At 50.6% G+C, this 14,555-nt stretch overlaps 1 protein-coding gene across 1 annotated transcript; it reads left to right on the top strand.

Annotated features, from left to right (window-relative positions):
* The first annotated feature begins 2,172 nt into the window (after positions 1–2,172).
* NUGGC (nuclear GTPase, germinal center associated) lies at positions 2,173–14,457 on the top strand. The gene is given in 20 exon segments (XM_048937352.1): positions 2,173–3,472; positions 3,941–4,032; positions 5,144–5,245; positions 5,358–5,463; positions 5,922–6,144; positions 6,523–6,732; positions 7,109–7,339; positions 7,455–7,562; positions 7,565–7,641; positions 7,987–8,005; positions 8,253–8,339; positions 8,893–8,998; positions 9,094–9,227; positions 9,716–9,880; positions 10,998–11,155; positions 11,704–11,836; positions 12,346–12,454; positions 13,136–13,272; positions 13,603–13,693; positions 13,829–14,457. Coding segments are annotated over 19 exon segments (2,292 nt in total). The 5' UTR covers positions 2,173–3,472; positions 3,941–3,998; the 3' UTR covers positions 13,891–14,457.
* Positions 14,458–14,555: the final 98 nt, after the last annotated feature.

The raw sequence follows: 14,555 nt of genomic DNA, 5'->3' as shown, positions 1-14,555 counted from the left end.
GAAAGGCTGGGAAGAAATCCACAGGGAAAAGGATTGTCTGTTAGGTGGTCGTTGACTCACAGAGATTTCAGAAGTCCAAAGTAGCCCGTACTCAAATATGGAAATTCACCTGCCTGATTTACACCAATTTGTTAATTTTTGTAATCTACAGACGTCTTCTAGCTCTGATTCATTCCTATTCGTGTCTCTGAAGGAAGAAGCAAAACTAATAAGCTCCTTAATCTGTTTCTTTCTTCCTTTCCTGTCAGTAGATGGCATACTTAGGAAACAAAAAGTTAAAATCCAGCTGGTTGAATGCAGGTCCCTGGCATGAGCAGAGGCAGATGGGTCTCCTGCTGTAGAAAACCACCTCTATGACCTTGTGACCCTTTCCTAAATCAAAGCACTGCCCCCTCTCCTCTTGGGCTGGACCCCAATGTGACAATGACCCCTCTGCCACAGAGGCTGCTGCAGTGAGAGGACTACAAGCCTACCAGAGGATGCAAACTATCCTTAGAAATGGTATCATGAGAGCGGTGGAAAGCGGGATGTTTGAGAGAGCTGAGAACAGCATGAGAGAGCACCTGCAGGACATGAAGGTAAGTTGGGTGCCTTCGTGTTCCTTGGGGACCTCTTCACAGCTGTGGGCAGAGCTGTGCAAGTAGAGGACAATGTCCCCAAAAGGAGCTTGTGTACATGTGTGATAACAGGAATGCGTCTTCTTGTGAAACATTGGCTCACTTGTGGTTCTTGGTGATGCTTTTGCTCACATGCTGCACTCTTTGGCTGCACTCACAGAATCACAGAACTGTAGGGGTTGGAAGGGACCTCTGGAGATCCCCCAACCCAAATCCCAGCCAAAGCAGGTTCCCTATAGTAGGTTACAGGGGAAAGCGTCCAGGTGGGTTTGAATATCTCCAGAAAAGGAGACTCCACCACCCCTCTGGGCAGCCTGTACCACTGCTCTGCTACTGTCACTGTAAAGAAGTTATTCCTCATGTTTGTATGGAACTCCCTGAGTTTCAGTTTGTGCCCATTTCTCCTTGTCCTGTTGCTGAGCACCAGCAAGAAGACAGCATCCTCCTGACCCCCACCTTTCAGATATTGATTACACTGATCAGATCCCCTCTTCCCTTCTCTTCCCCAGGCTGAACAGCCCCAGGGCTCTCAGCCTCTCCCCATCAGGAGATGCTCCAGGCCCCCACCATCTCTGCAGCCCTCCTCTGGGCTCTCTCCAGCAGTTCCCTGTCTCCCTTGAACCGGGGAGCCCAGCACTGGACTCAGTGCTCCAGCTGTGCCCTCCCCAGGGCAGAGCACAGAGAGGAGGATCACCTCCCTTGCCCTGCTGGCCACACTCTGCGCAATGCATCCCAGGGTTGTATTGGCCTTCTTGGCTATAAGGACGCACTGCTGGCTTGTGGTCAACCATCAGTCAACCATTGGTCGACTGTCAGTCAACCAGTGATCAACCATTGGTCAGCTGTTGGTTAATTGTTGGTCAACCTGTTGTTCACCAGGACATCCAGGTCCTTCTCTGCAGAGCTCCTTTGCAGCAGCTCAGCACCTAATCTGTACCGATGTGTTCAGTTGTTCCTCCCCATGTGTAGGACACTACACTTGCCCTTGTTGAACTGCCCCTCACCATTCTGCATTCAGTATGCTCAGGAAGATGCATTTTAATGTTACCCAAAGAAGCTCTGCTCTGGAAATATTTAACTCCTATAAAACATTGAGCCTTCTCAGAACAGCCACGCTCTGTTCTGAACTGTTGGCTTGTGCTGCAAACCGCCCTCTCCTTCTCGTATACCAACATCAAGGATCAGACCAAGAAAAGATGGGCTGGTGGCTGCCCCTGTGCTTCCCCTGCTGGGAGGTGACCAGGTGCACTGACTGGGACTGGGGAGGATGAGGAGCTCCACTTCTCTCCCCTGCTGATGTGCTTGGTCATGTGATGGCTGCAGGAGCAGATCACCAAGAAGCTGGAGGAGGACTTCTCCAACATGCTCAGCCTCGCCTTCTGCCCCTGGGACCAACTGGATGGCAAGCTGCCAGGTACAGCCCTGTGGATGGGTTGGGGGCTCTTTGTGCTGATCCCACATCCCCTTCCTGAGGGCGTGACAAGGTGACAGCGTGATGCAGACGTCCAGAGCTGCAGTCTCACCATGAAGTGCTTTCCTTGGTTCCCATGGGACGTGCCATAAGCAAGCATTGTGCCCACATCCCAGCCAGAGCCTCAGGACTCCCCAGCTTGTCTCAGAGCTCTCCATTCTACAATCCCCAAATCCATACACATCTGTATGGGCACAGGTTTAGTGATGGGGTCAAATAAATCCCAGCTAGGTACGCCAACTTCTTGAGCACCTGCATGGAGGAATCTCTCCTATTCTCCAGAGGCAGATGTCTAGCTGACTCTAACAGGCTCCTCTGTTTTGCAGACTTGCAGAATGAATTCTTGAACATCAGCTTCATTCACAAGACCCTGCAATCAGCCAAAATGTCTTAGAGAGCTGCAGGAATTGCCCCTGATGGTGTGGTCTTATTACTCGTGGTTGTGGCTTGCTTTCTTTATCCTGTGACTTTATAGGAAACTATCTCCAATGTTTTTTGTTTCCTCTTACAAAGCATTTCTGAGATGTTTTGTATGCATTTTATATTACTGACTAAGTAAGAGTCCTGGGCAATTCTTAGTGCCCCTTCCCTGCATGCCTACACACCAAACGTATCCTGATTTTACTAGACAGGTTTATATTGCTCTTGATGCTTCAGATTTTTCTAATAAAATAAAGGTGTTGTAAACAAATCTGTGTACACGTAGTGTGCTCCTGTGAAAGCCAGGCTTGGGTAAAGCCAGCCCCATACAGCTGCTGGAGAAGTGCTTATCTCTGCAGAAAGATCCAGTGCAAAGCAGAGGTGATGGGTTTGCATGGGGCACAGGTACTAAAGGTGTGCTGGGCTCAGGGGAAGGATAGAGGTGTCTCAGCAGCTCCAAACTCCAACCAGAAACAGAAGAAACCTTCCCTGTGAGAATCATAGAATTGGAATCATTGAATTATTCAGGTTGGAAAAGACCTCCCAGGTCACCCAGTCCAACCCCAGCCCACCCCACCATGCCCACTGACCACATCACTCAGTTCCACATCCCCACGGTTGTGGAACACCTCCAGGAACAGTGCAGGTGCTTGCATCAGCATTTGCACAGCGCAGAACTTGCTCCAATGTGCAAGAATGTTGTCACTGCTGTGAGCAGGTACAGCCACTGAGACCAGGGCACAAGGGAAACTGGCTCAGCCCAAAGGGGCGGTGCATGGCACGGGCAGGGCTTTGTGTGTAAGCATTTCTTTCTCTATTCTTGAGAGGCAAGCAAGAGGAAGGTGAAGGCAAGGTTGCAAAATTCGATTTCCTTGTTGCTTGTGGATGACTCCATAGACAAGCCTTTGGCCACCTCTCTCCTGTCTGTACGCTCCTGGAGGTTGGAAGTCTTTGCAGAGCACAGGTGAGAGAAGCTGCCCATAGCAGGAGGGACTGTTTCCATCCACGGGTGCTCTCAGAGCACACATCTGAGCAGCCCATCGAGGAGTGCTCAGCTGCAACCACCATGGAAGCAAACACTTGGGGGTGGAGCTGGGGCAGTGGGCTGGTGCTGCCTGCCCAAGTCAAGGGGAGATGCTCCTTGTGATAGACAGCCCTGCAAAGGACAGCTGCCAAAGGCACCGCAGTTGTAGCATCACCCATGCCTTCTCTGATGTGTGTGGGTTGATGATTAACCCAAAGCATCATAAAAACAAGTGCATGGAGTTCTTTCTTCGATACCCAGAGCAACCTCTGAACCAGTGAATCGATCAGTGGTGCAGCTGTGTCCAGGTGTGAGCAGGACACCTGGGGCTGTGTGGCACACACAAGGGTGTGACACCAGAGGCATGGGCTGTGTGATTCATACTTATCTCTTTTTTCCTCCTCCCAGGTGGCTCTGGGAGCACAGAGCTGGTTGTAACTTAGCACATCCTGGTGGTGGAAAGACTATGGAGGGGTCCCATGGAAAGGCAGATCCTAATGGTGAGTGCGTATCCCTGTTCCCAAACCTTCTGCCTTCACTTCCTTGCAGGTTGCTACAGATAGGTGGCAGGAGTCAGGAAGCCACAGCTTTAGTTTGATTTCCTGACAGGGGAATTGGCCTCTTCACCTCACACAGGGACAAAGGGGAGGTTCAGGTTGGATATGAGGAAACATTTCTTCTGATAAAGAGCAGTGATGCAGTGGCACAGCTGCCCAGGGAGGTGGTGGGGTCACCAACCCCATAGGTGTTCATAGAACGTGGGGATGGGGCACTGATGGATGTGGCCAGTTGGCATGGTGGGGTGGGCTGGGGTTGGGCTTGGGGATCTCAGAGGTCTTTTCCAACCTGAATTACTCTGTGATTCTATCAGCAAAAGGGGGTAGGGAAAGGCTCTGCCTTCACCCAAACAAACGCTCATTTCAGGGAGCTAGCTTTGTGGCACTGTTTCCTGCAAAACCTGAAACTGTACACCAGGAAAAGAAAGGTAGAAAATGAAAAGCAGGAGCCAGCGAAAACAATGCACACGGTGATGAGTCACGTGGCAGCAGGCAGGAGGTGAAGAGGTGTCCTTGAGATTCCTGATACCATTTCTGCAGAAATATTGCAAAAGGTTTTCACCCCCCTCTTGATTTCTACATGTTCAGGGCCAGTTTTGTAGCTTTTCTTTGCAGTCTGAAGTGCAAAGCCATCTACCTGCCTGCCATAGATATCCTGCTGTGGGCAACCAGGAAACAGGAGAGGCTGTGGGTACCCCATCCCCAGAGGCACACAAGGCCATGGATGGGGCTTTGGTCTATGAAAGGTGTTCCTGTGGCAGGGGTTGAGGCTGTGTGGGCTCTAGGGTCCCTTCCAACCCAAACCACTCTGGGATTCTACAGTTCTATGTAATCCCATTCTCTTGGAGACTTGTGACCTAATGCTAGCCATTCTATTACACCAGCCCTGCTCTGCTCCTTCTGCTCTTTCTGTTGGTGTCCAACACAAATCCCATCTAGCAGCCATCTGCCTGACCAAGGGGATCTGGGGGCTGACGTGAGGTTTGCTGTCGTGTCCCCACTCGGGCTGTTCCTGGGGTACTGGAAGCACAGATTCACATCTCTGTCCTTTCAGCTCCCTTCAGTGCAGATGGGGACAGTGCAGCTGTGATTCCTCGGAAGCAACCACGCTTGCAGCTGTCTTTCCAGCAGGAGGAACAGAAGACTCTCAGGAACTGTGAGTGCTGAGAGCCATGTGCACGGCACCATGGCTGGCCCAAGATTCAGAGAGGGGCTGCAGCCCTGTTCCTACACACTGGAATGACCACATAACCACCTCTCCCTTCCAGATGAGAATATTGAGAGCAAGGCCAGAAAAATTCTGAGCACCTCCTGTCAGAAGATGACCCATGTCTTTCTGCTGGAAGACATGCCTGGGCACCTGGCCTATCTCCAGTGAGTCTGTGGCCAAAGAGACTCCACCAAACTTGCTTTCCTTTGGCAATGCTCTGGGTCTGGCTCCAGGCTCAGCTCTGCTCTGAGGCTTTGACAGACACCAGTTGCTAGGGAGAAAATTGGAAGTGGGAATCAATGCTGGGATCGCTCTGCAGGGTGCATTCCCAAAGGCAAAGCAGGTTGTGCCCTGGTGGCTTTGTGCCATGGGGAGGTTGAAGGGTCCTTGTGGGCACCCCCTGGAGGTGTCAGGGAGGGATCGCTGGAGCCCCTGGATCTGCTCTCGTTTTGGCATGGGGTCTCCAGGGTTTGGGGCAGGGAAATGAAGGATGTTGGAGATCATGGGTTGTGCCTTAGTAATAAGTCCTTTTGTTGGAGATATCGCATCTTGCAAGGAGAAAACTCCCTCGATATTTGCATGTGCTGCAGTGGTCAGAATTTCTTGTGCACCCCTTCCCCAGGGACCGCCTCACCACTCTCAACTCCGGGCCTGCCTTGGAACCCCTCTACATTGGGCTCTTTGGGAGCAGCGGGGCAGGGAAGAGCACTCTGCTCAACACCATCCTGGGGAAACGCTTCTTCCTCCCGGTGTCAGGGACCCGCACGTGTACGTCCTGCCAGGTCCATGTCAGTGTCTGCAGGAGCAAGCATTATGAAGCCAAGATTTTTCTCCTCTCGGATGAGGTAAGGGTGTATTCCGGGCCCTGCCATGGAAGGGTGCCCAGCCCAGCCCAATGGGGTTGGGGACATCTCCCCAGAAGGAGCTCCCAAAGCTCTCTGCTCCCTGTGCTCCAGCATCTCCTTGGCACTGCGGTGCTGCTGATGGGGCTCCAGACTCTGCCCAGTGCCCCTGGGCTGCCCTGGGCACTGCAGAGCAGAGCCCAGCTCCATTCCCTTGCAACTTCCATGGAGATTTCTGGCCATGGGTCTCTGGCCATGCTTGCAGACAAGAGGGAGCCTTGCAGCCCCTGCACTGCTGCTCCCCACTGCTCCCCACAACTGAAGCTGTTCCTGCCCCAACAAATTGGAACCATGGTGCTGCATAATGTGCTCCTCACTCAGGAGTGGAAGGAGGAGGTGAAGAACCTGGTCATGCTCCTGGAAAACAGACATGAGAACAGTGAGATTGATGGCGATCTGGAGCATGCCATCAAAGTGCTGACGGCTATCTATGGGGAAGGAGCAGATGAAAAGTCTTATGAAGACCTCATGAGATCCAAGCCTGTGATCACTATTCCTCCTTCGAGAGTTATCACTCTGAGAAAGACAGAGGTGAGCACAGCACACAGCAATTCCCGTGTCTTTGTTTCCCTTATCATGCTGTTTTGGTGGTTTGCACTTTTCAGGCTGCTTGGAAGGTTTATCTCTATAAAGAATCTGTGAATCATTAGGTTGGAAGAGTGCTTTAAGTTCACCAAGTCCAACCATCACCCCAACAACCACCAAACCACGTCTCTTAGTGCCACATCCACACATCTCTTAGATACCTCTAAGGATGGGAACCCCAGCACTGCCCTGGGCAGCCCCTTGCAGTGACTCACCACCATCTCCATGAAGAAATTCTCCATAAGATCCAACCTAAACCTCCCCTGGCACAACTTGAGATCATTAATGGGGGGCAAACATTGAATTGCTCATGTTGTCCCAGGCAGAAGACCTCTCCAATGAGCTGGATCCATACATCCGTAACCAGGATGGCCTTGAGGGGGTCGAGTTGATGGGCAGCCCCCAGTGCAGCGAGCAGATGCGGCTCTGGCCCCTCATCAAGCAGGTGCAAGTGACACTCCCCCCATCTGACCTGGTGCCTGAAGGTGTCATCTTTGTGGACATCCCAGGGACAGGTGATGCCAACAAGAAGAGGGATGAGATGTGGAAAGAGGTGAGTGGCACTGGGGGCAATGCAGTGGGGTGGGGAGCACTGGGGTTCTAACATAAGGAAGGGGCCCTCAGTGCTCATGCATCCTGCCTGATTCTTCTCCCCTTGTTCCCCCAAGAGCATCTTGCAGTGCACATCCGTATGGATCGTTGCTGATGTTGAACGTGTTTTTGGGGCTAAAGCACATGAAATCATGGTGCAAGAGGCAATTAAAGCTTAAGGCAATTAAAGCAGGTCGGCAAGTGCAGCGATATCACCTTTGTGATCACCAAGATGGATAAGATTAATGTGGACGAGTACTTGAGGTAGGCAGTGGCTGGTTCTGGTTTGCAGAAGGACAGGCTGCCTCATCCCCACTGCGTGCTGCCTGTCCAGCTGCATTCCCTACCAATAGCTCTCCTTTTATAATTATTACACATTCAAAAGCCCTGGCACCCAGATCTGTGCCCGGGGTTTACAGCAGGACCCCATCACTATACATCCCATGTGCAGAAAGACCACATCCCATGTGGTCTTTCTGACCACCCTCCTCCTTTGGTGCTGTGGTAGTGCTGTGGGCTGGCGCCTTGCTGCCAGCTGACACCAGCACGTGCTATAGGTTTCGACTTGACTGTATCTGCTAAAAGCCTTTTCTTCTTTTCATTTCCCAGGAGCCACCCAGAGGTTTCAGTGAGTATCCGCTGGCTGCTTTCAGAGGTGGAAACCCACACCCCTTTTCTAACTGAGTATTTCCATAGAGCAAAAGTGCATAGTCTCTCTTTGGAGGATGGCTGTTGTCTTCCATGGATGTAATGGGGGGAGCACTGGTCCCTTGCTGAGAGGATCTGCACTGGGGCTGCACCAGGCTTGCTTGCAGCTTTGCCTTGGTGCAGAGAGGATGTTCTCCTCATAACACTTACTACTATTTGCCATCTAGAGGGATGTAAGCAAGCGTGAAGCCATTTTGGGGATGAAACAAGACCTGAAAGCAAGAAAGACCAGAACACTAAGGGAGAGGATGAAGGTAGAGTCATTCTATAGTTTGCTGGCTGTGAAGTATCATTTGGTCTTTACTTTGGTAACAAAAGCGTCAGTTACAGTGCTGATGTTTATGCATGTGTCTTTTCCCAAGAAATGTGTTAGCCCCCTTACAGAGATGTTTGCCTGGGACAGGATTGGCTTCACCCTGAGTAGGTTTGCAGATGACACCAAAATGGGAGGAAGTGTCAACCTACCTGAGAGTGGGAAGGCCCCACAGAGTGACGTGGACAGGCTGGATCAATGGGCTGAGGCCAATGGGATGAAGTTTAACAAGACCAAGTGCCTGGTCCTGCACTTTGGTCAGGACAATCCCAGGCAGTGCTGCTGAGAAAGAGCAGTGCTGCAGTGGCACAGCTGCCCAGGGAGGTGGTGGGGTCAACATCCCTGGAGATGTTTGAGAAAAATAGGGATGTAGCACTAAAGGATGTGGGCAGTGGGCATGGTGGGGGGTGGGTTGAGATTGGAGAGGTCTTTTCCAACCTGAATGATTCTATGATTCATGTTGCTCATTGTTGCTGCACGCTTGCATGTTTCAGAGGAATCTACCCAGTGATGCAGAGGTCCTGCAAAAGCAGGAGCTGGTTTTCCCTGTCAGTGCCCAGGAGTTTTGGAACCCCACAGTCCTCAGGAAGAAGGATACAGGTATTGGGTGGGCTGGGGGTCTGCTGCAACCCTGCTGCCTTTATACTGATATCTGATAGCAATGGGATATAAGTTACAATTCTGTTATCTTTCAGAAATCGTCGAGCTGAGAGCCCATATCAGGAGGCTCTACCTGGACACAAAACGAAGTCAGTTACAAGATTACATGGAAGAAATCCTTGTTGTCTTCTCTCTGGTGGATGTTTATCATTCCACACACCTCAGCCCGGTATGTCTGGTCGCAGCTGGAGGCAGCAGCACTAGCGTTGGCAAACAAGTGTAGAACTACTCCTGCTGCCCTAAGTAGAGGTTTGCTGCATGCATGGGTAAATTCAGCAGTGCCAGGTGATGAGGAAGCATCCCTCAAACACAGAAAGCCTTTTGCCTGGTACGCCCAGATGTGAGGATGCACCAAGGCCCATGCCTGCCCACAAAGCCATTTTCTGGTTATCCGCTTTGCTCCCTTTGGAGAGGGTGAAAAAGCAAGAAAGTTGCAGAGATTGAGAGAGCTTTGCCAGCCCTGCAGCCCCATTGGCAGTTGTCCCTCTCATCTTTCTCATCTTCTCAACATTCTCACATGGGGCCAGTAAGAGGACAGGTTCTAGCTTCCCCTTTGCTCTCAGAGCTGACATTCAAGCTACCCAGGAGTTGCCAGGAAGGGCAATGTTAGACCCTGTTGACTTTGCAGTCAACAGCTGTGGCACCTTGCTCTTGCAGAATCCGTGTGTGAATAAGGAAGAGCTCAACATGTTCATGTCAGAGAAGATCCAGTCTCTGAAGAATTCGACTGAGGTCACTTTTAGGCACATGGATGAGCCTCTCACCCGTGGGGTGAAGTCTGCCCAAACCAAGTATAAGAGAAACATTGAGAAGGTCTTCATGGTGAGTGGCATAGGTTTCTCTGAGGCTGAATAGGATTATTACATTTTCTGTGCTGCAGTTGCCATCACATCCAGTAACCGGTTGCCCAGAGAAAGTGCTGATGCTCCATCCCTGAAGGTGTTCAAAGGCAGGTTGGATGGGGCTTTGGGCACCCTGATCTGGTGGGAGTTGTTCCTGCCCGTCTCAGGGGTTGGAACTGAATGGTCTTTAATGTGCCTCCCTACTCAAGCCATTCTATGATTCTTTGGTTCTATGAGTCTTTGGTTTTATGATTCTTCGGTTCTGTTGTTGAGGGCAAGGGGAAATGGTTTTAAGTTGAAAGAGGTAAGATTTAGTTTGGATGTCACCACACTATGAGAGTGGTGAGGTGCTGGAACAGGCTGCACATCCACAGGCTGTGGATGCCCAGTCCTGGAGGTGTTCAAGGCCAGGTTGGATGGGGCAGCCTGGTCTGATGTTAAATGTGGAGGTTGGTGGCCCTGCGTGTGGCAGGGAGGTGGAGATTCATGATCCTTGGGGTCCGTTCCAGCCTGGGCCATTCTGTGTGTGTGATTCTGTGTGTGTAGTTCTTTGGTTCTACTGTTCTGTGGTTCTGTAGTTCTATGATTCAGTGACTCTATTATCAGCTGACTTTCTCTTGCTCACTGATCACTGGCAAATGTTTTGAAGTTTGTGGGTTAAGAGATATGTTCTTGCTGCTATTCAGTGTTACTTTAGCTTAGCAATGAGAGTTTGAGTCCAGGGAAAGAAACACGGACATGTTAAGGAGATGCCATGCCTAAAGACAATAGCCAGTTGCCTGCCCAAGTTACTCCATGGCTACATGCCAACAGGACTGGCCAGGTCTTGGACGTGCACTGGATGGGGATGGTGTGGAGCCCAGAGATGGCTGGGATGGCTTGGCTGTCCTGCTGGGACACGGAGAGGCATGGAAGGCCCAGCATCTGAGCGTGGGTTTCTCCTCCAGCTAGTGAAGGAAGAAGCAGCTTCATGAGGTAGTATTGGCCTTATTTGTTCTAGTTTACGAAGCTCTGCAGTTGCACGAGAAGAGCTTGGCCATTGGGCAGTACTGCTGCTGGGGGTTCTATTCATGCCAGCCATTTTTCTCCTTCTGCAGCAAGGCAAAACGTCCTCTGGCTTCCACAGGACCCTGAAAGCTGTGTGTGTGAGGAAGGGAGTGTATGTGTCCCGTGTGTTCAATCGCATAGACATCAACAACTGCCTGGCTGAGCCCATCTATGCAGAAATTGGGGCGATGTTTGCAAACATATTCAGGTGAGAATGGTGGGTGAGCAGGGAGTGATCTTGGAAACTCAAAGAAAAGAGTTTTCCTGGAAAGCCATCTGCAGACAACCTGGTTTGGGAAGCATAAAGGTCTATATTTCTTCCTCCCCAAGAAACTCGAGATAGCATTATGTTGTCTAGTCACTAGACTAATTAAAGATGCCCCACCATAATTCACCTACTTACACAAAATATTTGATGGACTTGTCATGGGAAAGACCCCTACAATCATCAAGTTCAACCTCCAACCCAATCTCACCATGCCCACTAATCGTGTCCATAAATAAAGTTATAGAACCATTCAAGTTCTATCACTTCAGGTTCCAAGATCACCATCACCAACCCCAACCCATTCCCACCATGCCCACTGACCATGTCAGTGCCACAGCAACTTGCTCCTCTGTATATTTTGCCTTGGGACCCCCCAGCTGCCCTGTACCATGAACCCTCCTGTGCCTGGCCAAACAGAGCCCAGGAGGGACAGCAAAGTGGGAAAAGCCTGCTGGGGTCTAACAATCGTTGTGGTCTTACACACACAGAAAACAGGCATTCACAAGGATCAGCCTGCAGACCTCAATCAATGAGTTCAGCAAGGAGGTAAAAGACAAATTTATGGACTTTGGGAAGGTTACAAACATGAACAGGTCCAAGCTCAACTTTCTCAAGCAAGAGGTGAGTTTAAGATGAGGGAAGCTTAATGCCAGCTTGTGTCGCTGGCACAGACCTGAGAGTGGGCAGCAGCCCCTTGGCAGGGACTCAGGGGATGCAAAGTAGGGCAAAATCAGAGCTGCAGTGTGTAAGCAGCTTTGGATGGAAGTCTGGAGCACCCTCTAACAACCAGCTTCAGGGGTAGTAGAATTGTTTTTCATGCTGATCCAGTTTCATCCTCAGAAACCCACTATGGTTTGGCAGATGCCTTGCCTACAGGTAATGGAAAGTAAATGGGAATCCCAGCCGAGCAGATCAGGATAGATCTGATGCCAAGCTGCAGAACTGATAACAAAGCCCCATGCTGCAGGGTGCTCCTGGGGTCCATCTTGGGGTGCAAATTCAGGGTGTGATGCATGCCTTGGAGGCCATGCTATTGAATGAACAGCCTGAAGACAGGTTCACTATTTGCTCCTGCTGCTGGCCACTGAGGGTTTGGAGATGCTGTAAATGCTCCGCATTAATTCCTGCAGACCGACATCATCATGAGAGCTATAGATAGAGAAATTCTTTTGAAGAAGAAGGCTATCTATGAATCTCTTGAGTTGACCATCCAAACCATCCTGTCGCCGTGTTATGAAGGTAGGACTGGTTCTCCACCTAACTAACTCAGCGTCTGAGGCTGTGAGCTCGCTGTATGGCCAAGGACACATTCTCCCAGCTCGGATGAGACTTCTCAGTGCAGAGCCTGAATTCTCTGAAGGAGGATGTGTGAATCTGTGCCGACGTGTGATGCACTCGGCTGGTCACAGTCATCCTAGCAGGGAAGAAAGCATTTGAGTGCCAAACTCTATTGCAGCAATTCCTTGTATTTTTGATATCTTTGTCCCATCCCACAATGGGTATGGCCTGAAGGGCTTTGGAAGGAGGTTTTGCTGTTGGGTATAGGAATATTTTAGGATAGCACATGTAGCACTGGGAAGAGAGAGATCAAGAGGTAGAAGTCTACCAACAGAGGGTTCATGGGCTTTAACACATGCTTTACATCTGAATACCACTCCAGCTCCTCTCTAAAGGCCTTCTATGTATCAGGAGAAAGTTCTTCTCCAAAAGAGCAGTGCTGCAGTGGCACAGCTGCCCAGGGAGGTGGTGGTGGGGTCACCAAACCTGGAGGTGTTCCAGAACTGCAGCGATGTGGCACTGAGGGACACAGTGGGCATGGTGGGATGGGCTGGGGTCAGACCTGGGGATCTGAGAGATCTTTTCCAACCTGCATGATTTGATGATTCCACAATTGTGATGTTTCCCACCGTTGCATAACAGAGGCTGCGAATATACGTGGGAAGGATACCTGTGCGCGAATCAAAGCCACGCTGGTGCAGAACATTGAGCTGGAGGTGCGGAAGGAGATGTTTGAAAAAGCAAAGGAGAAGATGATGAGTCAGTTCCAGGATCTGACGGTGAGTCACGCTGCAAAAATTGCTGTTGGAAGTCCAGGCTGTGTGAGCAGAAATTGGGATGGACGAGCAATGGGATAGGGGGCGTGATGATGGGTTGATGGTTGAACTTGGTCATCATAGAGGTCTTCTCCAACCACAACGATTCTATGATGCTATGACTCGATCCCCTCGTTTCCTGTGAGTTCTTACTTTGTTCCATTCGTTTCCTGATTTCTGCCTCTGCTCTCTTCCACCTTACCATGCTTCCCCAGCAAGCGTAGCAGTCCCATCTCTCACATTCCCCCGTTGGCCATCCCAGCAGAATGACACTCTCATGCTCTCTGGTTGCAGGAGCAGATCACCACCAAGCTCAGCAAGGACTTCCTCAGCATGCTGGGCGTCGCGTTCTGCCAGAACGACCAGCTGATGGACGCACTGCCGGGTATGGGCCGGGCTCTGATGGGGCTGATGTGGGGTGTGCACATCCCTGGGGCCTCGCATCTCTCCATTCAGCCGTACATCACATGTTAGCATTCCACTAAGGAAAACGTCTAGATCGACCTTTTTTTCCTTGCAGATTTTCAGGGGGAATGCCAAGAAATCCAGAATTTGCTGAGAACGCTGAAACAACTGGAATGACCAGAAAGGTCCTGCGAGAAGAAGCTCTCTTCCCAATTTTCTTTTAGCTTTTTTTATGTTTATTGCTTTTTAATCTGTTCATTGCTTTTCTATGGTGGCCAGCTTGCAAGGGGGGATTTAAAGAGAGTTAAGGGTTCAATGGAGCTCTTAAGGATCCAGGAAGGTGTGGCTTTCCTTTGGGTCCATGGCAAATCCCAGCCCTCCTTGGGCTTTCCCCCTTGCTGGCCTTGGTGCTTGCTGGAGGTGCCACCACATGTGGACATGTGTCAGGGAATAGATCCACTGATTACCTGTATGTGATTGATTGCATTTGTATGGAACATTCATTGTAGGTCAGGTGTCATTTTTTTTTGTACTTATTTTTTTTTTACAGAGGTGAATGCCTTCTCCCATTGCCTTTCGGTTCTCAGGTAGAAGCCAGCAGAGGCAGACTGATGTCTACCTGAGGCACCGCTGCAGCCGTGCACACGGAAACAGGCTGTGTGGTGCACAGAGATGCCCACCAAAGGGCAACTCTGCTGGAAGTTCTTTGCCTGAGATCTAATAAAACATGTAATACAATAAAAGATACAGCTTGGTGCCAGAGTGTGCGTGGTGTCATAGCACGGTGTGCAGCAGTGCCGGAGGGACCAACTGTGCCGTAGGACAGAGCAGTGCCATAGCAC

The sequence above is a fragment of the Lagopus muta genome, chromosome 2 (assembly GCF_023343835.1).
Source record: "Lagopus muta isolate bLagMut1 chromosome 2, bLagMut1 primary, whole genome shotgun sequence".
Lineage (NCBI taxonomy): Eukaryota > Metazoa > Chordata > Aves > Galliformes > Phasianidae > Lagopus > Lagopus muta.
Note: the sequence above shows the minus strand (reverse complement) of the source record. Positions and strands in the feature narration are given on the sequence as shown.